This window comes from Lissotriton vulgaris, chromosome 1_1 (assembly GCF_964263255.1).
Source record: "Lissotriton vulgaris chromosome 1_1, aLisVul1.2, whole genome shotgun sequence".
Taxonomy (NCBI): Eukaryota; Metazoa; Chordata; class Amphibia; order Caudata; family Salamandridae; genus Lissotriton; species Lissotriton vulgaris.
Window position 1 is genome coordinate 1,954,634,062 of NC_141685.1, and position 24,829 is coordinate 1,954,658,890.

The following is a 24,829-nucleotide window of genomic DNA, read 5'->3' on the forward strand; positions in this document are numbered from 1 at the left end:
CATTTCGCTGGATCCCCTCCGAAACTAGGAAAACAGTCACCCACGCCCTGGTCACGAGCCGACTGGACTACGGAAACACCCTCTACGCAGGTACCACCGCTAAACTCCAGAAGAAACTCCAACGAATCCAAAACGCCTCAGCCAGGCTCATACTAGACATCCCACGCAACGAACACATCTCTGGTCACCTTAAAGACCTCCACTGGCTACCCGTCAATAAGAGGATCACTTTCCGACTGCTCACCCACGCACACAAATCACTTTACGACATCGGACCAGACTGCCTCAACTCTCGACTGTCCTTCTACACCCCCTCCCGCCAACTACGCTCTTCCGACCAAGCCCTCGCCACTGTACCTCGCATCAACAAGACCACCATGGGAGGCAGATCCTTTTCTTACCTGGCTGCTAAAACATGGAACTCACTCCCCGCTTACCTCCGCCTCACCCAGAACCACCTAGCGTTCAGAAAGCAGCTTAAAACTTGGATATTTGACAAATAATCCTCCTCCTCTTCCTAAGCGCCTTGAAACCCTCTGGGTATGTAGTGCGCTATACAAATTTTATGACTTGACTTGACTCTTCTAAAGAAAGTGAAACTGTTTATTCCAGAAAGTGACTTCAGAACTACCGTCTAACCCTTGTACTCACACATCTGCGGGGTGTAAATGACCTGTTCCATGGCTGGTATCCCTTAAGTGCAGCATATATGCCACCGCCTGTCTCATCTAGGACCTGAACAAATTTGATCACATCACACCCATCCTGCTAGAACTCCATTAGTTCTCCTTGCTGGCCCTCACCATCCTCAAAACTAGCTTCATCATTTAAAGAACCATCATAACCAGCACCCATGCTTATTTTGCAGTCAAGCTCAACATCTCTGGTTGTTTTCAGCACATCTGCATACAGGTCACTATCAGACTGCAGACTAAGAAATGTAATGATGAAAAATAAAAAGCACAAGTCATTTCTATCTATGCATCCAAGATCTGGAAAAACTTAAGTATCCATCAGGACAGCCAATAGGCTGCTCTGATTCAGGAAAGATTTGAAGCTGCACCTCTTTATAGAATACTATATATCACAGTGCATTAACCTTCAACAAACCAGCTTCATCTTCTGTCACTCCTTGAATTTATGTTTGTCTTTAACCTTGAATGGTGCTCTGCTGCTTTTTGACTAGGTTTGCGATACAGAAATACAGCCTACCTAGATATGTAATTGTATGCCATCATGCCTCCATCCGAAGCAAGCAGCCATGGTGAAAATCAGATCTCAGAACATCATTACAGTAGCAGTTCAAACAATGAAAAAGAGAATTGCCCTTTCTTTCTTCTGATCTGTATTTTATGAAATTAATAGTGGTCTGCAAATTAGAGATCATTATGGTAACATATTTCATTTTTTGGACGCTGTTGGCCATTACAGTTGAGATAGAATCTTTGCATGTTTCTACACATTCTGAGTTGCAGCCATCCTTAATCCGAGTTAAATTAAACACAACCTAATATCTTTTTTAACAAATTACTAACTGGCTTTTTTTCCCACACAAAAGATTCTGCTGTTATTCATGTATGCAAGCATACTATCTCTTTCGAATAAAAGTCCAGGACACCAGAGATATAAGGAGTTTGTGGAATGGTTGATAGTGTGACCTTGTGATATGAGGCATAAAAGACCATCTGCCATATTGAAAAGGATATTGATGTAACCTCAGAGTTCTGTGACCTTATTAGGAAACTCTGCTTTTGGTTTGGTTTATCTGTACCATCCTTTGATTCCTGAGTGACTTAAAATATCCATTTAATGTATAGCAGTAGGTACTTTATCTCATATAGCACATGATACACAATGCATACCTGCTGCTAAATATGTTTCCTTAGAAGAAATGTGGGTCCTGAGGATAGGACAGAATTTAGGAACTGAGGCTGAATGTTCAAATAGCCAAAGAAGTCCAATGATGGTTGGTAAATAAATTCCTCCTGCTTGTGATGCAAAGACTGTACAGGGTTGAGGGAAACCAGCTTTATTGGAAAATCTTTTAGTTCTTAGATTCTGATGAAACCTGATTTTTGCCTTGGAGATAACATAGGGTTGTACAAACATTTGTGTGGAGTACCAAGGCATGTTCCCTGCTTCTGTCTTGTTTCCGCTTTCCTGCAACATTCTAACCCCCATTCTGGCCCACTTGCAGCTTGAGAATCAGTTGGTTTGCACTCTCCAATTATAACCAGATTTGCTTAACAAACAAGGCTTTCATATTGGAGGTAACAAACTGTATGACCTTTACTGAAAGTGTGACATTTACAGTAAAGTCTCTCCTTATAAAATGGATAGTCCAAACGAATTTTGCACAATAACTGACTAATTATCAAAAAAAGAGATGTGCCAGGCAATAACACTTTTTCTCTTTATACCCACTAATTTATTGTATCATATAGAAAAATATCACGGTGTAGCTGTTTCATTATACAATTATTTTTCAAAAACAGCTACAAAAATATATCACACATCTGTAAACTAATCCCAACCATACATATTCCTACTTTTGTGCCTATTTTTTTCTTTTGCCACAGGGAGAGTTTTACATTGCACGACAATTAAATATTTTGTTTGTGGTACTTTTGATTTTTAATTCCATATTCTCTTCTTTTTAGCTGCTTATTGTCCTCTCATTCAATGTTTTGCCTTCCTATTGATAGTCTTCATCAGGATACATACATCTTTTTCATGATAGAATTTTTGTTCAGTCTTTTGTGATCAATTCAGTTTGTTGTGTAAGTTCATGAAGTTAATTCTAACACCAAAGTATTATGTTACTCTCCATGTCGAATCAGTATCAACAGCATACTCGTATCAGACATACCAAAATTGCCTTCATCATCATTATGATGTTCAGAATTTCTAATATTTTTAATTTAAATCTTAACAGTTATATTTCCCAAATGTATTGTATCCCATCACTTTTGGTTTGAGGATGGCAAATAGAAAAATAATACAGATAACATTGTGAAATGAATACACTCTGTTATTCTACATGATGTAATACATTAGTGACTAAAAACATAAGTGATTCTCTCCCTGGATTAATTTAGTTGTTGAGATATATTGAGTGGGCATATCACTTTTGTAAGGAGATATAGGTGAGGGTCTAGATAACTCTATTTAATAAAGACTCATCCTGTTGAAAAATGTAAAATAAAGCTCACATCACTGACTGAGGATTCAGGAACACCTTGTGTCGGGAACAATGATGGATTAAATCTGAGAAGTTTGAGTTAGTTAATTGCTCTCTAGTTCCCAACAATATATTGTTTTTGCTGATGTTCAGTTGCATCCACTTGTTCTGTATCTGAATCTAAACAGTATGTAGTCACACAAGTGGGTTTAAATTACTTGCTTTTCAATCTAGCCATAGCCTAAGCCTTGTTCCTTCTTTAGGCAACCAGTGTTGTTCTGACATTTCTGGATATGAATCTAATAGTTTTTAAGAAATGTATCAAACTTTACTCTTCTTCAAATGGCATTGCAAGACATTTAAAGAGTTTAACTCAATAAAGGTGCTGGTGAGTGTACTCCTCACGCCCAATGTTCCTAAGAAAGGAAACTCGCACCAACCCCCTTTTCTGGCAGTTTGTAAAACCAGAATAAAGACTAATTAATGGAAATAGCTTGAATATCATCCCATCCTTTCCTCCTACTTATCCTTCTCATTTTCTAGACACATATTGGTATATGTTTGATAACTCTAGGTCTATAATACATTTTACATTAATGTGAATGTAGCAGTGATGATACTTGTGCTGAGCATAAAATATTTGGTTGACTTTTGCAGGTGATCCGGAGGTTGAGAGAACGAGGGGAACCGATTCGATTGTTTGCTGAAACAGATTATGATGCTTTTCAGAGATTGAGAAAGATAGAAATTTTAGCACCTGAAGTTAATAAGGTAAGCCATTGGAGTAAGGAACAGTTGGCCATTTACTAGAACGTGTGCATGCTAAGAGTTCTATCTATTTATACAAACTGATTGACGGCTGAGATGATGGTTTCAGAAAGTGTATAATTAATTGATTTTGGTGATTCATACAAACAAACTGGAAGCACAGTTAAAAGAAATGCCTGAGGCCAAATGTTTGTCAAGATGGTTGTGAGTCTTCAGTGCTGCATATTAGGTCTCTGTTTCTTAGCCTGCGTATACTTTTTTGTGTGATAGTACTTCAGAGGTCGTTCCTCAACATGGCATGCTGGTGAGGCAGAGGAGTTGGCTTACCTGTGTCTGTGCTGTTATTGTATTTTTGTTCCCTCCTGAGTGTGTTTCCTGTGCCATGTGGTTGTGCAGAAGTTTGTAGAGCCATTGATAACAGCCCTGTTGGTGGCTGACCCCATCAGTAGGAGAAGGGTTAAAAGCTCTCCTCCTTTGGATGGAAAAGGGGATTTATTTGTTCTGCCTGATGTGTCTGAATTTATTTTGATCGAATAGGTATAGAGTTGACCTCTGCTGTGACAGAAAAGTGGTTACATCACCAGGAGACTGGATTCTGCCTTGTGCTATAACATCATCAGTGAGTAATACTTAAGTGAAGTAATCCAGATGACATCTGTTGCAGTGATCTACAATAGGCTACTGTCTTTTCCTGACCTCAACCGAGACAGCTGAGTCAGGAAAAGAAACTTGATGTCCTTGATTGAGCAATGGCTTAGTTTCATTATGGCTGAAATATGCTTTTAAGCAGGCAGACTCAGCAAGAGTATTTTTAGAGGGCGTACAGTTCAGTGCCAGATGACTGAGATTTCAAATGTTGCTTTCTGGCGGTGTTCCTTTAGGGCTGTGGTACTAAAAGTACAGCCTGGGGAGGCGTAAGCGGTCTCCCCCCCCCCCCCCCCCCCCTTCACATGCATCCCCTGCTGAATGACTGCACTGGACTGCTGTTTGCTTCAGCAAGCACCGGCATTAAAAAAATTATGCTAAATAAACAGCAAATTGTTTATTAACAGGCTACCTGAAGTAAAATAAAAGAAGCAAATAAAGTGCCCTGCAAAACTTTAATTTAGGGACACGTTCATTGTTCAATACATCTTACATCAAATCTGTAAAAATATGATGAAGTCTTCAAAATTAAAAAAGTGAATTCCATTAACCTGCAGAAGCAAAACACATTAGTACATCATAATAGATAAATGCATTCAGAAGTATTTTATTTAAAACTGACCTTTTTCAAAAATGTGTAGAAATATTCATGCCTCCTCACAACCTGACGACAATGCCAATAGTGAACTAAGAGGCAAGTCATTAACCACTTGGAACCCTCCAGATGGTCTGAGTTGTTAGTATACATGGACAACATTATAGTTTATGAAAATCAACACAAGAGGTTTGCACAGCATATAACCAGTGTAAAGGGACCCCACAAAGCTCTCCACCTCTAAAATATAATTGGATGCAACTGCCAAAGGCTCATGTATGACCATGCCTGAGAATACCAGTCTGCCACCACATTGGAGGCACCTGGCAGGTGTTCTGCTGTCACAGACCCATTGTGAGAGGGACAGAAGGTCCTGAAGTCTGGCGAGGTCCGCCATGGCCTTTGACTTGGTACTGCCTAGATGGTTGATGTATCTCACCGCTGATTCATTGTCCGTCATGAGGAGAACGCTGCAGCTCACTTTGTGCTTCGGCAAACCTTGGATCGCACAGGATTCGGTCAGTAATTAGAGGCAATTGATGTGGAGTCGTTGCTCTCTTGAAGACCATTTTCCTTCTGTAAAAGAGTCCCCGCAGCGAGCTCCCCCGCCTGATTTCCTTGCATTGGACTCTATAACCATATCCAAATCCGAATTGAAGATATCCCGGCTGTTCCACTCCTCTGTGTTATCCCGCCACCATCTTATCTCATCTCTGACCTAGTCTGTGAGTGGGATGCATTTCTGAGTATTGGACCCTACCGCGAAGATGATAGTTGAGACGAGGGCCCAGGAATATCATCTGAATCGAGGAAGACAGCAAGCCCATGATTTTGGCAACCTGTCTGAGAGAGGTGGCAGGTCTGGACAACGTCCTCCACAACACCCTCCAGATCTTGACTATCTGCAGAAAGGGAAGACTCAAGATTTTCTGCATTGAATCTGTGATGAAGCCCAAAAAGGTTACCTGTCTGGAAGGAGACAAAAGGGATTTGCTTTTGTTGACAACCTAGCCCAAACTTTGCAGCAGGTCCACCGCAGCTTGCAACTGCACCAGCAGGCACTCCAGACATTGGTCCAAGAGAAAAGAAGTTGTTAAAATATATTATGAGACAAACCCAAGCCCTGAGAGACTCCACCACAGACTTGAGGACCTTGGTGAAACACTATGGGGCCAAAGAGAGAGTCACAAATTTGTAAACTTGCTCTCGCCACCTGAACTGTAGGAACTGGCGATGGAGAGGAAAAATATGTACATTCGGGTGCGCATCTTTCAGATCTAGTCTGACCATCCAATCGTCTCCTGAAAGAGATCTCGGATGGATACCTTCCATCCTGAAATGGCGGTATACCAACCAGCCGTTGAACTCTTTGAGGTTGATCTCTGGCCGCTGCCCTCCATCTTGCTTGTCCTCCAAAACGATATTGCTTAGAAAATCCCGATGATGGAAGGAGGAGATGACCATAGCTCCTTTCTGCAGGAGATTGTCCACCTCCCTGTCTATCAAGGCGGCCTGATCTTCCTTGATAAATAGTTGCCATGGGCGCACCTCTTGAATTGGGGAACCATAAACTCTATGCAAAAACCTCAGATAGAACCCAAGCGTCATAGGTAAGCTGCTCCCAATTTCGAGCTAACAGAGCCAGCCGGCCCCTGCCCTGATGCTGGAAGGGAAAGCATTCGCCTGTTTTGTGCTTGGAACTGCTGCCTGGGAGCACCTCTGGAGCCACGTCCATAAGAGCCTCTCTTGGAGGGAAAAAATTGAAGGCTCTGGGAAGGGCCTTTGGTGTAGAAGTGACTAACTGAGTGCCCTCTGCCACAGCCGGCCCCAACAAAAATTTGTGACTGGAAGACCTGGCCTTTGTTTAAAGAGGTGAAAGTGGCCACAAATTTGTCCAGCTCTTTAATAAATAGCTCACAATAAAATCTGCCTTGTGCCACTGTGCCATCCTCCGTAGCCCTCAAAATGCCCAATTTGCGGTCCACTTTTAGGAGAAGAGAATGCCGCTCCTTCTAAAGCGATACAAAAGGGGGTGATGGACGGAGCGCTTGAGCCAATCAAACACTCACCCCCAGTCAACTGATCTGGGTTTAATCCATCACCATTCTTTAGCTCACTCAGCCACCCCAGTTCAGACATGGCCATATGCAAATCAGTCTGACCCTGTGCCTCATGGGAACAGTCCAGCCCGAACTGCCAAGCCATGTCTTCCCTGGACCGGAAACCAGCATCCTGGGACCGGTTTCGGATTCATAATCCTCATCAGCCAGGCTATCTTGAATCCAGTGGCCAAGTGAGCAAGGGACTCGCGTCCGAGCATACCCTGCCAACTTAGGGCGAACAAAGTGATACAAAAGGGGGTGATGGATGGAGCGCTTGAGCTAATCATACATTCACCCCAGTCAACTGATCTGGGTTTAATCCATCACCAGTTCAGACATGGCCATATGCAAATCAGTCTGACCCTGTGCCTCATGGGAACAGTCCAGCCCGAACTGCCAAGCCATGTCTTCCCTGGACCGGAAACAAGCATCCTGGGACCGGTTTCGGATTCATAATCCTCATCAGCCAGGCTATCTTGAATCCAGTGGCCAAGTGAGCAAGGGACTGGAATGCCAGAAACCGGTCCTCGGAAGCTTGTTTCCGGTCCAGGGAAGACCAGGCTTGGCAGTTCGGGATGGACTGTTCCCATGAGGCACAGGGTCAGACTGATTTGCATATAGCCATGTCTGAACTGGGGTGGCAGAGTGAGCTAAAGAACGGTGATGGATTAAACCCAGATCTTTTGACTGGGTGTGAGTGTTTGATTGATTCAGATGCTCCGTCCATCACCCCCCCCTTTTGTACCGCTCCTTCTAAAGAGCGCAATTTGCGTTCCATGAAAAAATAATAGCACGTTGCACCCATCCTGAAACTGACTCCGGGGAAAGGGGTGTATCTGCTATTCTTGCCTCTTCTTCAAGGTCTAGAATCTTAGTGAGAGGGTCACAAATATCTTAAAACTTATCTTGGCACAACTTCCAGGAATGGTCAATACTCTTCTTAGCGTCTCTTACATATTTTCGCATAAAGGTGGCCATGTGAAAATAGTCCTCCGGGGTTGTTGCTACTTTATCCGGGCGGGAGAGGTGGGGACAATCTGCCCTAAGCTTTGCCCTGACTTCTTTCTCTAAGGGCTTCCTGCTACATATTTCTCAGTCTTGTCTGAAGGGGCCCATTCTGCTGAACAAAGATGAAGTAGGGCCTCAGGATACAGTAAATCGGAGGGTTTCCTGGGGGCTTGATCTGTGGAGTCTTAAGTGTGCCGAGGGGTGCCAGGGCTGGAAGGGATCCACCTCCTTGTTGGATTTGTCATGTGAATCGTCTTTCCCTGGGTCAACAAGGGTCTCTGGAGGGGCAGTGTCCACCACAGGGGCTGGATGGGCGAGAAAAGTCTTCTTGAGGACCTCAAAATCACGGAGGTCCATCCCTGATTTCCTTTTCCGCTTAGGCGCCCGTGGCAGCACATAGGGAGCAGCAAGCAGGCATTTTCTAACATGGTCTGAGGAGCAGCAAAGGGATATGTCATAGCCATCAGGCGAAGTTCAAAAGGGCCTATGGCTGCAGTCACTGCTTGGTGGATCGAGATGTCGACTGCCTCGCAAAACTCATAATTTAAGGGTAGTACTTAGAGGGATTCCTTCTCTGCATATTCTTTCGTGGTTCTTTGAACAATCAAAAGGACAATAACAATAAGGAACCAGTGTGACCTTAACATAAGACCACAGGAGCTCTGTTCAGGGTTAAAAGGTACTGGTGTCAAAAGGCACAGGCAATATTTGGTGGCCCAATGGCACACCTTTGGGGACTAGAGTAGTCACTGCCTTTGGGCGCGTGAAGCGTAAGTCAATGGGTCTCTGCCCTTGGGGCCAACTCACCCTGAACCTGGATAGGGTGTTGGAAACACCTGGGTCCTGCCCCCGAATGCAGCCAAACTGAGGCATGCTGAGTACAAGGTAGTCATCAATATCTGGGGAAAAAATACAGACCCGATAGCACGGGCGTCAGGCTGCACCAAATCAAATATTTTACGGACCCGCTAAGTGGGCCTCACACGTTCCAGGCGGCTCAGGGAGGCACAGTGGCTCTGTGGGGATGCAAGCTCGTCTAAATGCACTAATTGCTGACAGCGCATCCCCTGCAGAGCAACGAGATGACCCGCAGCTCTTGAACACCCTCTGGCGCCGTAACGGCCTCATCCCACTCGCATGGTCCCGAGGGTTCAGGGGAAAACATGTCGCGACTAGAGCGCTGCAACTGAGACAAACAAATAAACGGTTTGAAACCATCAGCAATAAATTACAATAACCCCCACACAAACGGGAATAAAATCATCCCCCAGAGAACAGAACACATGCTCTTAACAGCTGGAGAGCAGGGAAAGAAAGAGGAGTCCAGAAGGTTTCATCTGGTTATGGACCGTCTGTTTGACCTTTTTCCCTGTACATTGTTTGTGAGAAGTTAGCCTGGCATATGCTGACCACTAGTTACAGTGGGCACTTTGCACCAGTCCAAACAACCCCTTAGAGGTGATAGGTTAAAGACAACCTTATTTGAAAGCTATCCTAGTGGTAGCTATGGAGAGCAGCCTCAGGCAAAGTCTTGAAGGAATGTAAAGCAGCTTGTTATACCAGTCTATAATCTCTTAAATGGCTAAATGAAAGGAGAACCACAGCAGGTGTGTATATATATGTAAAACCCTACTAGTCTCTTTATGAGGCTAGATGTCAAAGCACATATGTTATACTTAATATATCACAGTAAATTAGCACAATATACGTTAGGCCCTAGGGGTGAACCAAACCATATTTTAAGAAAGTGGTATAAGAACCAAGACTTGACTAGACACAAGGCCTAGAGCCTGTAGAATCGTCGGAACCACAAGAAATCACCCAAGGTAGTGACACAGGGGACCCACGGGGGACACGTGCCGTGTGAGAACACAGCCGCGAATCGCTGTTATCTTCTATGGGGAAAGTCGCGGTTGGAAATTTAAAGATTCAGGACACTTAGGAGAGGACTTTGAGCAAACCTCTTTAGACTTAAAGGGTTCTAGGGCCAACACCCACTGGAGCACCGGAGTACTTGAGTTACCTCACCCAGGGAAGCCGGGTGCATAGGTGTTTTTTGGTGTCGGGAATCGTAGTTGATTCCAATGGCGATCTGCTGCAAAGTGCTGCTGCAGTCGAGGAGAAAAGTGTCCGGAGGGATCCAAGCCTGGATCGAAGATGTGAAGAACCTGAAAGCAGAGGGGACAGAGTCTGGGTCACTTGCCAGTGACCAGGGGCACGATAGACGAATGCCCACCGATGTCTGGTGCTTCAGGTGCGAGGAGGGGAAGCTTGACTCTTCAGCTACAAGGACCAGGGGGCGTCAACGACGACCAAGAGCTGAATTTGAGCTGTCCCACGAAGGATGTCAAGTGCTGCGGTGTCGGTGTCCAGACTGGACCCAACAAGCCTTGGCAACAGCATCCCACTCAGGAAGAGGAAAGCTGCTTCGGTGTGGGCCAGCAAGGTCCGGGGGGACTCACCAAGTGGTGGAGAGTCGGGGCACGTCTGGAGCAACCAGGGAAGCCCAAGGAAAGTCAAAGTTGCCTTCTCAGGGACCCACCAGTCAACGGACCAGGGATCTTGAAGGTACCTCGAGCGAAAACACAAAGGGCCGGCTCACGGAACACTTGTGGAGTGTAGGCCAGCAATCTTCGGTGGAAAAGGTGCCCGGGGTCTGGGCTACAAGTAACCCAATGCACAGCCTCAAGGAAGGTCGAGAAGGTAATGCACTTAATGTGCACGGTGTCCAGGGGTTCCGGTTCCACTGTACCCACAAGGGCTACGGGTCTCAGCTTTGCTGGGGACCCGGTTCGGCATCTGGGAAGTCTGGAAACCCACCTCCTGTGTTGCAAATAATTCGAAGTCCGGCGGGAGCTTCAGAGATGCAAACCGGCAGATGCGTCTTTGGTGCCTGCCAAGCAGGGGAGTAACTCCTTTACTCCAAGGAGATTCTTCAGTCATCTAGTCGTGTAGATTGTTGAAGTTCTGGGATTTCTGTAGCAGAGTTTGTCCAGGTGTAATCTAAATTCCTGTAGTTAGGGGTTCCTTTCTTATACCCAAGGAAGGGGTTGAACATACTCTGAGGACCCGCCTATGGGAGGGTCCAGAAAGAGGGGTGGCAACACCCATTTCCTTTGTCCAGCTTCACGCCAGAGCAGGGCCTGGTAGCACCTGCAACCGGTTTGCACTGGGCTATGCACAGGTACACCAAATGTGCCCCCAGTGCAGACTTCAAAGCACTCTTGGAGTGCACCCACCCAGCCCCAATACACTGAAGCCTGTCTGGGAGGTGGGGACATTTCACTGTGACAGGAAACCTATTGTCCAGGCCTCGACTGCCGGAGTTTCGTCCAGCTGCAGGAGGCCAGGCTCGTGTCTGTGGCTGCTGCATCCACTTTGTGATGCCAGGACTCCTTTAAACTGGTACCGGGTGTACCGGTGTGGACATGTAAATGAAAACACCCCAGCACACAAAATATTGTCTCAAAAATTATCTAAATAGTGCAGAGTGAGAGCATAAATTACAACACGTAAAGTGAGTTCTTGTTCATTTTCTTTTTAATCCTTGAGTCTTCAAAACAGCTGACACTTGTTTCGTCACTTTGCAAGGGAAATCGTCCCACGACTTTATCAAGGCTGCACAGAAACAAAATAAGAGTGCAATGTATCATAAGATACATCCACAGATGTACACAGTGTATCTACATTTTCACTCCCTGAGAAGTGAAAATGGAAAATCTGTGGCTCTAAGACAGACAGCACAAGGTGTAAGATCCTAGAAGATCTCTTAGTTATGTCCCAATTAAAATGGATATAAAAAGTATATTCCACATGCCAAAGTATAGATGGAGAGAAAACATGAATCACACATGAAAAATGGAAATGGATGTCAATTTGAAAAAAGTAAAATAGTGGCTAGTCTGGGAAAGTGGTCACAAAGCACAGGGTATAGTTACCCTAGTAAGCCCAAAAATATCTTAGCAGCAGAATTTTTATAAATACCTATAATCCTTGCTTATGTTTCTCTGTAAGAGAACAGAGCCTAGAGCGACATCCACTAGGGTTATGCGTCTATTAAAATGGCCCCAGTGTTGTGCACAATCTCTGTATCTAGAGCCAAATAGTACAAGAAATAGTCTCAGATGTGAGTTTCATATATGCAGACAGGCATTTGCTGTTCCAACTAGCCCATTATGCATATCATTAGAAAGCCATTCCCGAACTAACCCAAAACGCTACTTGTTCCTCATACATCTAGTTTTGTTAAAACAGTACATTTAGATTCCTGAAGCTACCCAAATCACACTGTGTGGCCAACACACATCACAAATGCTATACATATTATCTATATCCTCAAGCAATTAGCATACGAACGCTTCATGATGATCATCACATGCTGTAAATATGGAGTCCCGAGTGTCTAGCTAAACACCAGGAATATCCACTATTGCAAACCCCATGTGTCCATGACCAGGTCAACTAGATTGCAGCAGTCCTTATACTCTTTTCGAATGTTGAGTACATCATTGTATTCATGCTTACTATAAATTTCAAGCCCCGCACTGGTCAGGCACACCTCTAACCTCACTCTTAGTTACTGTAGCTATCATCGTGGAGAACAACACTCTACCGGTACGTTCGCGGCAAGATAAGCTGCCAGTCACTCCAAAATGCTCTCTAATGAATCACCATGCCATAATATTGTTCCCTCCTTACCGTGCGGTTGAGAATAAGTCTTTGGACGTCGCTTGCAGTGTAAATCCGAGTAGCGATTCTACGCGGTATGCGCCCTAAATGCCGGCTTCCACTTCCGGTCCGAACTCCTAGAAAGACGAATATCCCATTTCGAACATTCACGAAATGCAAACAGACACGGCTACAGTCAGTTTCTTCATATTTAGCGGCCATATTGTAGTGCAAATATATACGATCGGTTTGGATCATTCTCTATGCATCGCACAATATAAGAATCCGATTAAATATAAGAATCCTGATTTAAATCCTGCCAATAATAAAAAAAAAGTGTGATTCCCAGAAGTGTGTGCACAATACCCGATATTTATAAATAGGCCAAATGTTATGCCAGAGTTTGTGGTCCGCTGTGGAAAAGGATTTTTTTCCCACTTTGACATGGTGAAATAAGTGCTGGTGATGTGTGTGATCAAAAGTTGAATGCAAGCACTATTTACAGGAAAAACAAATGTAAGGTTGTGCTTGAATTCCATATTTCTCACCCATCATCTCCGGGTGGTGTAAAGTAATAAATGTAATGTAAGTAAACAGTAAACATAAAGGACATACTTGACCGATGTCATGAGATGTTAGCATATCTCTGTTATGTGTTTTTCCAACCGTAGGGCTAATTCTCTGTTCCCACTTCTGTGATGTCTCTCCGGTATGACTGTTTATGGGATGTCTGTGCATGGCAGTAAGACATGTGTGAAGCAATGGGATATCTTGCATCCCCTTGCTTTACTGCTCTTATATGCTCACCCATTCTCTCACATAATGTCCTGAGCGAACTCCCTACATATCTTTTCTTGCATCTGCACTCCATGATATAAACTACGAACTTTGTCATGCAATTAATGTTTGACCCAATATTGTATGTTCTGTCGCCAGGGCCTTTGAATTCTGTCTTCTTCTTACATGCCCATTTGCATGTGCTGCAGTGTCCACACCCAAAGAAGGCCTTCGATCGTTGTGTCAACCAGGTTTCTTTCTTCTCAGTCCTAGGGTAACTCTGGCTCAACAGATTTCTGAGAGAAAATCCTCGTCTATAGGTGATAGTGGGTCTGTCAGTAATGTGTTTCGTGAGTGATTTGTCAGCCTTAAGCAGGTGCCAGTGTTTAAGACTATGCATCATGACACCTGACCAGTTGTTACATCCAGTCACCATACGTATTTTGTCTTCCTTACGGACCGGATCATTCCGATCTCTTAATGTGTCCTGTCTTTTTAGCGTGCTTATCTGTTGTTGTTCTTTTTTTTGTGTCACCTTATCATATCCCCTACTTTGGAAGCGGGTCAACACTCCCTTTTTGCATTCTTCAAATTTGGGTATGAAGCTGCAATTACGTCTCACTCTCACAAGTTCACCCTATGGGATTGACTTAATCTGGTGTGCTGGGGGGGCACTCGTCGCATGAAGTAATGCGTTGCAAGCTGTTTTTTTTGCGGAATAGTCTACTGTGTATCTTGTTATCTCTAATGTATAGCTCAACATCAAGAAAGGAAATTCTATTTTTATTGTGCTGGAAAGGAAACCTGATGTTGTGTTCATTGCTATTTAAATAATCGAAAAACTCACTCAGTTTTTCTGATGAGCCTGTCCAGATCATCAGGCAGTTGTCAATATACTTGCCCCAGTATAGTATGGAATCATTCCATCGTGATCCCATTGGGCCCCAGATCCTCATCTCCTCGAACCAGCCCATAAACAGACCTGCATATGAGGGGGAGAATCTGGAACCCATGGCTACACCTTGCTTCTGTCTATACCAATAATCTATGACAAGTAACACATTGTTGTCTAAAATCAGCTCAATCATTACTATGAGCATTTCTGTGTTATCCCAAAAGCTAGCTGACCTGGTGTTCAGTATTTTTCTAATGGCAAGCAGGCCAATGTCTCTCTTAATGCTGGTATAAAGGGCAGTCACGTCAAGGGTCACCAAGGTCGTATTCTCGTCCCAATTTAAGTCCGCCATAATGTCCAGCACATGTTAAGTGTCGCAGATATACGAGGGCAAGTTCTTGACAGTAGGTTTCAAGAACTTGTCTACGTATTCCGACATCCTCTCTGTTGGTCCATCATTGCCTGAGATTATGGGTCTTTCAGGCGGGAAAGGAATATCTTTGTGTATCTTCGGAAGGGTATAGATACAAGGGTATCTGGGTCTGTCTACTTTCAAATATGTAACATCATTGTCATCCAGTAGCCCCTGTCCATGCCACTGTCTCTAATGTCTGTTAAGAGGATCTGTCAAGGTACAAATTGGGTTGTTGGGGAGTTGCTCGTAACTTTGCTGGTCTTAGAGTGGTTTCTGGATTTGATCCTCATAGTCACACCTGCGCATAACAACAATGTTCCCACCTTTGTCTGTTTCCTTTATTGTAATATCTTTGTCTCACATGAGATGTCTAAGGGCCTTCCGTTCTTTCTGGGTCAAATTATCTCCCTTATTCCTGAGTTGTCTCTTTTGATCTATTTGTCTGTCAAGATCTGAGATTACCAATTTGTGAAAAAAGTCTATGTTGTTGCCTGTAGAGAGAGTAAGCATCCACTTACCGGTGTGGACATGTCTCTCCTTCTAGAAGGGTGGAATCATACCCCTGCCACCCAGGACTGGCGGGGGGGAGGGGGGTATGATTACAAAGTGTTTGACACCAAACACAACATGTTTCCTTGCAGCCATTCCAAAGTTAGCATTCCCACGAGGATATAATGCACTTACGAGTATATGGTCTGGCTGCATCACAGAACAACCCGGGATAATAGATTCCAAAGGCTGCAGAGGGGCCCTGCTCATGCATGGGCACCCTCTCATACAAAACCCAGCACCCTGCCTTCAGGATTGATAAGGCCCACCATAGGGGTGACTGATAGATATATATGTGTAGTGATTTGGAAGGTGAGGTGAGGAGAAGTGTGGCTCAACGGTTAGAGGCGGCAGATCCGGAGGCAGAGGTCGGCCCGGGACCAGGATTCAATTCCCGATGCGGCCGGGTGCAGTACCAATGTCAGCGGGCCCGATAAATCTCGCCTCAGTGCCACTCTAACCATAGGGTCCCACGCTGCAACTCTGGGCAATAGCTTGCTTAATCTCCACTCCGGCCCCATCACCGCTGGGGATGCCTGGCTGCACCTTGGGGATGCCCAGAAAGGGGCCATCTCACAGGGAAAGCCAGAACGGGTTCCCCAGTGGTACAGCGCTGGGACGCCTCCGGGTAACCATGCGCTCTATAAATCCAACATTCATTCATTCATTTAAGGTAGATATAGGAAACCTATATCTAAGTAACGGGTGCATGCACCAACTTACCCAGGCTGCAGTAGCTGTCCTGTGGTGTAATTTTGGAAGGCTTCCCAGGGGTGGCCAAATACATGCTGCAGCCCCTGGTAGGCCTCTGGGGTACCTATGTCCTTAGTACCTAGTGCACCATATGCTAGGGACTCATAAGGGTACCCCAGTAACCAAACTGGAGTGTACCTAAAGTACATGGAAACAATTTAGAGAGGAAGCATCTAGGCTGGGGTCCTGGATAGCAGGGACCCAGCCAGACTACAGTCGAAAAACAGTGAAACATCAGCAAAAAGTGGGGGTAACCATAAGAAGTAGATCCTACATTGTTAGTTTATTATTGTAATCTGCTGGAGTCGAAAATAAAGAAATGAGGGCATAAGCCTCGCCTCCGGTCCTGCCATAGAATCTCAGTTCTCCCCCCCTCTCTTGGGGCCTTTCATAGCTGGGAGTATAATCTATATTTCTTGCCTTGCCACACAGATTTTAAGATGAGGATCTGCATGTCCTTGAGCACTTCTCACCCCACCTTTATTTGCAGTGCTTGGAAGACTTACAATAAATGGGGATTATCTTCCTTGTGACTGCTGCAGTATGGCCCAGCCAGAATATGTAGAAATGATGGCCCACTCCTTAAGTGCTATATTATTATCTTCCATATGTGGCAGATGTTTGTTGCCTACCATCTAGAAAGATGGGAGGATAGCTCTACCTTCAAGTATCTAATTAACTTTTTTTATGAAGTGGAATCTCCCGGCCTGTCTATCGGAGTTCATCTTCTGCTTTGCCCATAGTCAGGTACTCTGTGTCAGTGTTCTTTATTTTGTACATGGAAGCCTGTCTGTACTCTATCAGAAGTGGAACCAGGTTGTGCCACAATATGTCTGCCACCAAAAGTGAGAACAGCATGTTGTCGACACTGAGTGAGATTTCATGATTCAATCCTCTTATCAGGATCTCACTACTAGTTTCAGCTGCTCTTATTGCTATCTCCAGCAATTCAATAGCCATAACATACAATAGTAGAGAGATCGCACATCTCTTTCCAGTCCCTCTCTTTATGTCAAATGATGTTGTCTAAGCCCCATCCACCAGCACTCCTGCCCTTGGGTTCTGATAACTACCTAACGTCATCTTGATGAAGTCTTCTCCTGGGCCAAACCTGGTCAACACCTGCTTCATAAGCATGCAATACTTTCTCAGGATCTTACGTTATCAGCATGTCCAATGCCTTTTGTCAAGGTGGTTCACACTCCATATTTTGTCAAACATCTATATCTCCTTTAGTGTATTAGTCCAGGAACACGATCAGTGCTGGTGGATACTCTTACGGCGCGAGGTTATACACGACTCAGATGACTTGAGGGGACTAACTTTTCAAGGTTTGGGAACCCTTTGCGGTGTATACTTTCATTTACCGCTTGTGAGAATTATTGCCTGGGCACGACGTATACGCTTACAGTGTCTCTGTTGGGGCCTTAATTCATGATGATATTTGTTTCTCCACATTTTATTAATAAGAGCTGTGATATTCTTGCCAATCACGTCTTGACTTTTCAAAAAAAAAAAAATATGTGCTTTTTATACGTGGATACCATCTGCATAAAACACACTTTGCTGAACGTGGAACCCTGTTACGATTGTTTATTTTGCCTTGAAAAAGTCTGAATACTTTTTTTTGTACAGACGAAACACGTGTTGGCTTCAATCAATTGCTGGGAATGTTGCTGATTATAAATAAAGGAGATCTGTTTCATCTGTGGTGGAGAATCCTGAGAACCTGTGTGCGATTTGGACACGTCATGCTTACCTTATGATCATAGAACGTTGTCAATTTTTGCCGTGTTTTTTACCTATATTAAGGTTAGGTTCGAATAGAACTAAATTGTGACCAAGGAAGGGGGTGCTACAACTGTAATTTTTCAATGGTCTATGTGCTTGTTTTGTGACTTGCCAGTAGCACCGTTGAGTCGTTGGTGCCATTAGTTATCTTAGCACCCCGTTTTATTACATTGTTACAAAAGATATTTACACTATTACCAGTGAACTAGTATATTTGTTTTCTGTCTTGAGGTGCGGCCTATCCCTTTTGGGATTGCTACTACCCACTGTATGCATCTTTATCTAGTCCAGGAAGACGTTTGTCAGTCTCATGGCCAGAACTTTCATGTAGATCTTGACATCCAAGTTCAGGAATGTAATATGGTCCTTAACTGGATTAAGGATTACCACTTTTGTGGCATCCTCCATAATGGGTGTTATTTTGCCTTTCTCCCTAAAATAATTGAACCGCTTTTCTGCAAGGGGTTTAAGCTTAGTGGCTTATGTTATATAACATTATCCAATGAAGTAGTCTGGCCCTGTCATTACCATTTTTGGTGTGGAGTTGTGAGTAGTACATCCAACTTGGAGTTCTCCATTCCTTTGATTTCCTCCTGTATTTGGTCAGACCATCATCTTATAACTTTCTCCCTCTCTGGCGTTCCCCCTCCCAAATCCCAACGTACAGTTAACCCAACTACTAGAAATTGGGGACGTGCAAATCTCTACCATTTTGATTCACTTTTAACTGACATGGGCCCGTCCGCACAAGAAGCGTTCCGGACTCAGGCAGAGAGCATCAAGATATTGCATGAGCGGGCTAGTGAGTGTGTTTCCACTCTCAAGAAAATTAAGATCCTTAGATCTCAAGATGCTCACCGATTGTTCTCTGACAACCTAAAAACTAAGAAACTTGCTCTTAGACAGGCAGAATGTAGCTGGAGACTCCAATATCTTACACATAAGAAGGCTACATATTTAACTCTTTTGAAAGAATCTTAAAAGGAGATTCTTGAAACCAAGGAAGAATAATTCTCTAATAAAATTCTTAAATCGGCTAACAAATCTAGAGAGATCTTCTCTATGTAAATGAGCTCTCTAAACCAGACAGTCATGATGAAGCCAGCCCCTTCACAGTCCTTCCATATGTGAGTCTTTTAATTCATATTTCATTGACAAAATTGCTGCTATCAAAGCCAGCATCCCATCTTCTACCTATTCCACTCCTGATCCGATCACGTCAGAACTTATCTTGGTTGAATCAAATTCCCTCCATTTCAAAGGAGACCTTTTTTGACCTACTCAAAAAGGTTAGTTCTGGTTCACCCACTGACTGATGTCCTCCTTACATACTTCAAGTAGCTTTTACTATCTGTCCAGATCCCCCTCTTTCTTTTCTTAATAACTCACTTGAACTTGGCATTGTCCCTAAAACATTAAAGAGTGCGGAAATCCTTCAATCTAGAAGAAACCGGGTGCGGATCCGTAAGTTCTCTGTCATTATCGCCCCATTTTTCTATTGCCCTATTTGAGCAAAGTTCTAGAGGCTCATGTGGCAAATTGCCCTAGTTCTTTTGTTGAGCATTCCCATGCCTTGGATTCCCATCAGGCAGGTTTTAGACCGGCACATTCTACGGAATCTGTCATCCTTACAGTCTTGGACGAACTAAAAAGAGGAGCTGACAATGGCTTCTCCCAGGCCCTGGTACTGCTGGATTTGTCAGCTTCGTTTGAGATGGTCGATCATGATATTCTGATTGACCGTGTCAGGAATACCGGGATCCAGAGCCTGGCGGTGAAGTGGCTTTCCTCCTTTCTTAGCAACCGGTCTCAAGCAGTGGGTCTCGCCAACTTCTCTTCCCACAAGAGGGAGTTGACTTGTGGGGTCCCCCAGGGCTCTTCTCTTTCTCCGCTCTTATTTATTTTGTACTTCCTCCCTTTAACCCCTTCCATGCTCATGACGAGCTCAGCTCGTCATGCAGTACACTGATTGTGTGCTCATGACGAGCTGAGCTCGTCATGAATAATGGGATTCATGGATCTGCAGCACAGAGGGGGAATTACTGTAGCAGTCAAGGTGTTAATTCGTTCTTTGAGAGAAGAAAGATTGAAACTTTTAACTACACAGATGATCTCCAACTAGTGTTTGACATCAATTTACCAGCATCCTCTGTATCAACTTTCAAGCTACCAAGATCTTCGTAAGTGAATAAATGAACAACAACCAGCTGAAGCTGAATCATGATAAAACTGAGCTGATTCTTACAGGTGGCTCAGCCAACCCTTAGCACTCCAACTTTTGGCCCTCCTCATTGGGTAATTCCCTGGTGCCAGTAAGTTCTGCCAAAAGTTTGGGTATAGTGATCTTGAACGATCAGTTGATGAATTCACAGATAGCCTTGGTTATCTCTTGTCTGGATTATGCAAATTCATTGTATATGGGCACTCCAGCCTATCAATTTAGACGTATTCAGCTGGTTCAGAACCAAGCTGCCAGACTTATCTCCCATCTACCAAAGTGGCAACATGTCAGATCCCTTATGAAAAACCTACACTGGCTATCTGTGGCCAAGCGATGTACTTTCAAGGTGGGATGTACCATCTTTAAAGCCCTTAATGGCAATAACCCGGCATTCATCTCTTCCAGGATTCAACAATACTTTCCCACTCGAGACCTGCGTTCTTCTCATTTGGATCTGTTAGTCAGCCCCTCTTAGCAAACGCAAAAAGCATGGAGGCTCAAGATTCGCTGCCTTGGCCCCACAATTTTGGAACTCTCTCCCCGTGGAGATGAGGTCGGCGACCTCCTATGCACTATTTTGAAAACTGCTGAAGACTCAGCTGTTTGCTCAAGCGTATAGCGATTAAACTTGGCTTCCTGCTGTCCCCTCTCCACCCCTCAGTGCCATGAAACCGTTTGGTGAACGTGCGCTTTAGAAGAGCTTTTAACATAACATAACAGTACATCCCAAAATGTTCAGCTATTGTTCTGTTGTCATATGTCAGTGTTCCGTTTACTCAGCTTAAGCCCTTAACAGTTTTTTATTCATCTAAGCCTTGAGAGAGTTGGCTAGTAGGTGGTGAGCCTTGTTCCCTGTGTTTTGTAAAGCTCTCTACGCCCATTTGCTTTGCAATGTCTGTGGCTGTCGTGTGTCTGACATTATCTGTTTGAAGGTTGATTTAGACCCTGTTAAAGTATTCGAGCCCTTCTCGAGATCAACTTTAATTAAGCCCTTCTCTCTTTTAAATGCTTCTCATGTCTATCAGTTTGCCCCTGAATACTGTCTCACAAGGAGGCGGAGAAAATTTCATCCGATGCATTGAGACTATAATATTTGTCTATAACTTTCAAAATTTCCTCGCCATTGACGCTGTGGTAAATGGTTGCTCAGCCTCCAGTTTCTATCTCTTAAAGTGCACATTCTACCTTTCAGCCTAATCCATCTCGTAGTATGATCTGATATCAAATTTGTTCCTATCTCCACTTCCACCAATGATGGCACTGCCCTTGCGGAAAGGAATTCCTTATCTATCTTAAATATGAGTGGTGTACTGAGCAGTTCCAATAATAATCTCCCCTTGCATCCGTTCTTTTAGCAATGAATTAAAAATAATATCGTGGAATGCCGCAGGAATAAAGAAAAGTAGGGAAAAGGTGCAATGTCTACATACATTAGATGCAAACGTGATCTGTCTCCAAGAGACTTGGTGTACAGAGAAATTATTGTTAGGTAAGGATTATTTCACGCTAGATGGCAGAGCAATTCCATCTAGGAGAGGACATGCAAGGGGCGGGGCGGCTTGCCTGTTGTCTAATAAGATAAAATGGAATTATGTTTATTACATAGACCCTAGCAACCTTTTTCAGGCAATAACATTTCTCAACTTTGACAACGCTGAAAAATGTAAACCACTGATTCTGATAAATGCTTATATTCCACCAGACGCCTGCCACAATGCACTTTTAAAGAAGGTCTTTTTATACATAAAGAAAGTCATTGAAGCAGAACCCACCCCTCATATAGTTTTGTTAGGGGATCTTAATTGTAAAATCTCTAATCTTAATTTAGACATATTCAGAAATAAGGATAAAGAAGAATCCTTGCAGATTCCTCAAGCGCTCTTTCCTCGAAACATTAGGACAAATAAGAGAGGGAAATTGCTCCTTGATGAATTGACAAAAGTTGATGGCATTATAGCAAATGGAAGGCTACCCTCGGATACACCGGCGAACTTTACCTGTAAATCAAATAACAGTGAATCCATTCTAGACTACGTGATAGTGGGAAGCACCTCCTTCTTCCTTCGGAAAGATCTTAAGGTCTCCAATACTCTCCATAGTGATCATAAAGTGCTAACTCTCACTGTAAATTTAAACCCAATTCTGACCGATTCATGGTCATTAAACAGTGAATCTGTTGGTCTTGGTAAGAAATCAGGGAGATGCCACTGGGATATCAGGGCAATTAGGGGTTTGGAAAGTATTCTAGAGGCTGCTGTGGAAAATTTGGTTAACTGGAATGGCTTTGAAATAGCATGTTTTGTTGACTTCATGAATACGGTGATTGCAATTGCAAAAAAACAAACCAAAAAAGTAATATTAAAGTAACTCCCAGATCTCTACGTCTATTTAATATTGAAATAAATAAATTAATTAGGGAACAGTATCTGACCTACTCCTCCAAAAGATATCGTAGAATTTTACTACTAAAGAGAAGGAGGACTAGGGTGAAGGTTAAGATGAGAAAAGAGAGTGAAGGTAGTATATGAATCAAATTGAGGGAAGCTGCATTGAAAGGTCAAATAAGAACATTCTGGTCTCTCATCGGGGAGGGTTGTGGAGTTAGATCAAGACCACTCCCAGTTGCTATTGAGAAGCATATATGGGTTGGTTATATCCAGAACCTTTATGCAAGTAAAGGAACTGTAATTGATTGTAGTGGAACAAATTAAGATCTCTCACCATATGGATCGCCTTCCGAAAAAGATATAGAATTGGCCATCAAGGGTTTGCGCTCCTCAGGGCGATGGGCCCGGATGAGCTCCAATTTCAGTTTTGAAACAAAATAGTGCGTTGTGGAGTAAAATCCTTTTTCCGGTGTTTAGATTGTGCTTTGCAAATAAAACGGTTCTGCCGTCTTGGAAAGGGGGTATATTAGTCCCCCTCTTCAAGAAGGAAGACCGCGACGCTCCACATAACTACCGACAAATTGCACTTCTAGATGCCGTGGGTAAAGTCTTCGCCAAATGCCTCTTGATGCAAATCAATGACTGGGTGGACTTGGGGTGAAATTTTGCCCTTTGAGCAGACCGGATTTAGGTGAAAGCATGGAACCATGGATAATCTAACGGCATTGCAAGTAATAACTGAAAAATATGTTAAAGACCAAGGAGGGAAAGTGTACGCAGCTTTCATAGATTTCTCCACGGCATTCGATAAAGTAGATCGTGGAGAAAACTATCGGACTTCGGCATGCCGGCCATCCTTATGGAGCTAGTTCGAGCTCTCCATACTGACACTTGGTGTAGAGTCTTGATGGGAGGGGAAAGAGGTCTATCCCAAGTTATTCCTACAACAAACGGCTTAAAACAAGGTTGTTTATTGGCCCCTCTATTATTCTCCTTATGTATATCTGACATCCCCTATGCTCTGTCTTTAAGTGAAGGTATCGCCCCATTATTGGGCGGAAAATCGATTGTCTGTTTGCTTTATGCCGACGACATATTAATACTGGATTTAACACCGAGGGGATTAAATAGTCGTCTGCAGGTATTACATGAATATGCAGAGGCCCATCACTTAAAGATAAATGTGTCTAAAAGTAAAGTAATGTGCTTGCAGGGAAGGAAAAAGTTGAAGTATGGGAATTATGCTTGGTCTGTAGGTGGACAAAAATTGGAAGTGGTAAAATCATATGTCTTCCTAGGAAAAACAGTGTGCGGAAATTCAAGTGACAAGGCTCATATAGAAAACAATATTCGGAAAGCAATGGCACAAGGTAAAAGCTTAATCTCCCTCTTCAGATCCACAGGCAGAAGACACTTTGCACTCCTACTAAAGGTTTTTCGTGCTAAAATCCCAGCTTCCCTGTTGTATGGTACTGAACTACTCGACTTAGGAAAATGGGGCTTTTTAAATATAACAGAAGGAAAAATCTTGCGGAACCTAGCCTCAGTTAACGCTACTTGTTCTGTTGCCGCTCTTAGGTTGGAATTTGGTCTGCGCAGTAGTTTGGTACAGGGTCTTGCAGGGATAGTGCGATGGGTTACAAGCCTGGTAAAGGGTGAACCTGGTACATTAAGATCTTTTATTCAGAAAGAATTATTAGGAACCTTAAATGAGCAATCATTAATTGTAAAAAGATTTAGAACTGCGGTTGACTTGCTTCAATTGGACGAATCTGTACTTTTTACTTTATCATCGTATCAGCTAAAGGCCATTTTGAAACGGGCCACCTGGAAATTAAGTTTCACTATGGACAGGGAAGCCCGTATTTTAAAGAGAGGCATTCACCCAGTTATTGACTCCTGTCTGATAAATAAGGTACAATCTTATATTACTTGGAACCTCCCCCATGGAGTGCGCCGTTTCTGGCTTTTATTGAGGCAGGGTTCTCTTCCACTGAATAATGTATTGTTCAAATGGTACGGTTCCTCCCCAGTCTGTAATTTGTGTAACAATTCTATCCAGGATGTTACCCAT

General features: G+C 43.6%; 1 protein-coding gene across 1 annotated transcript in view; it reads left to right on the top strand.

Annotated features, from left to right (window-relative positions):
- PRPF18 (pre-mRNA processing factor 18) overlaps positions 1-24,829 on the top strand; it is a 195,898-nt gene that overhangs the window by 62,361 nt on the left and 108,708 nt on the right. Inside the window, exon 5 of the mRNA XM_086933196.1 lies at positions 3,839-3,952. Within this exon, the coding sequence (XP_086789322.1) occupies positions 3,839-3,952 (114 nt within the window). The remainder of the gene's footprint in view (positions 1-3,838; positions 3,953-24,829) is intronic.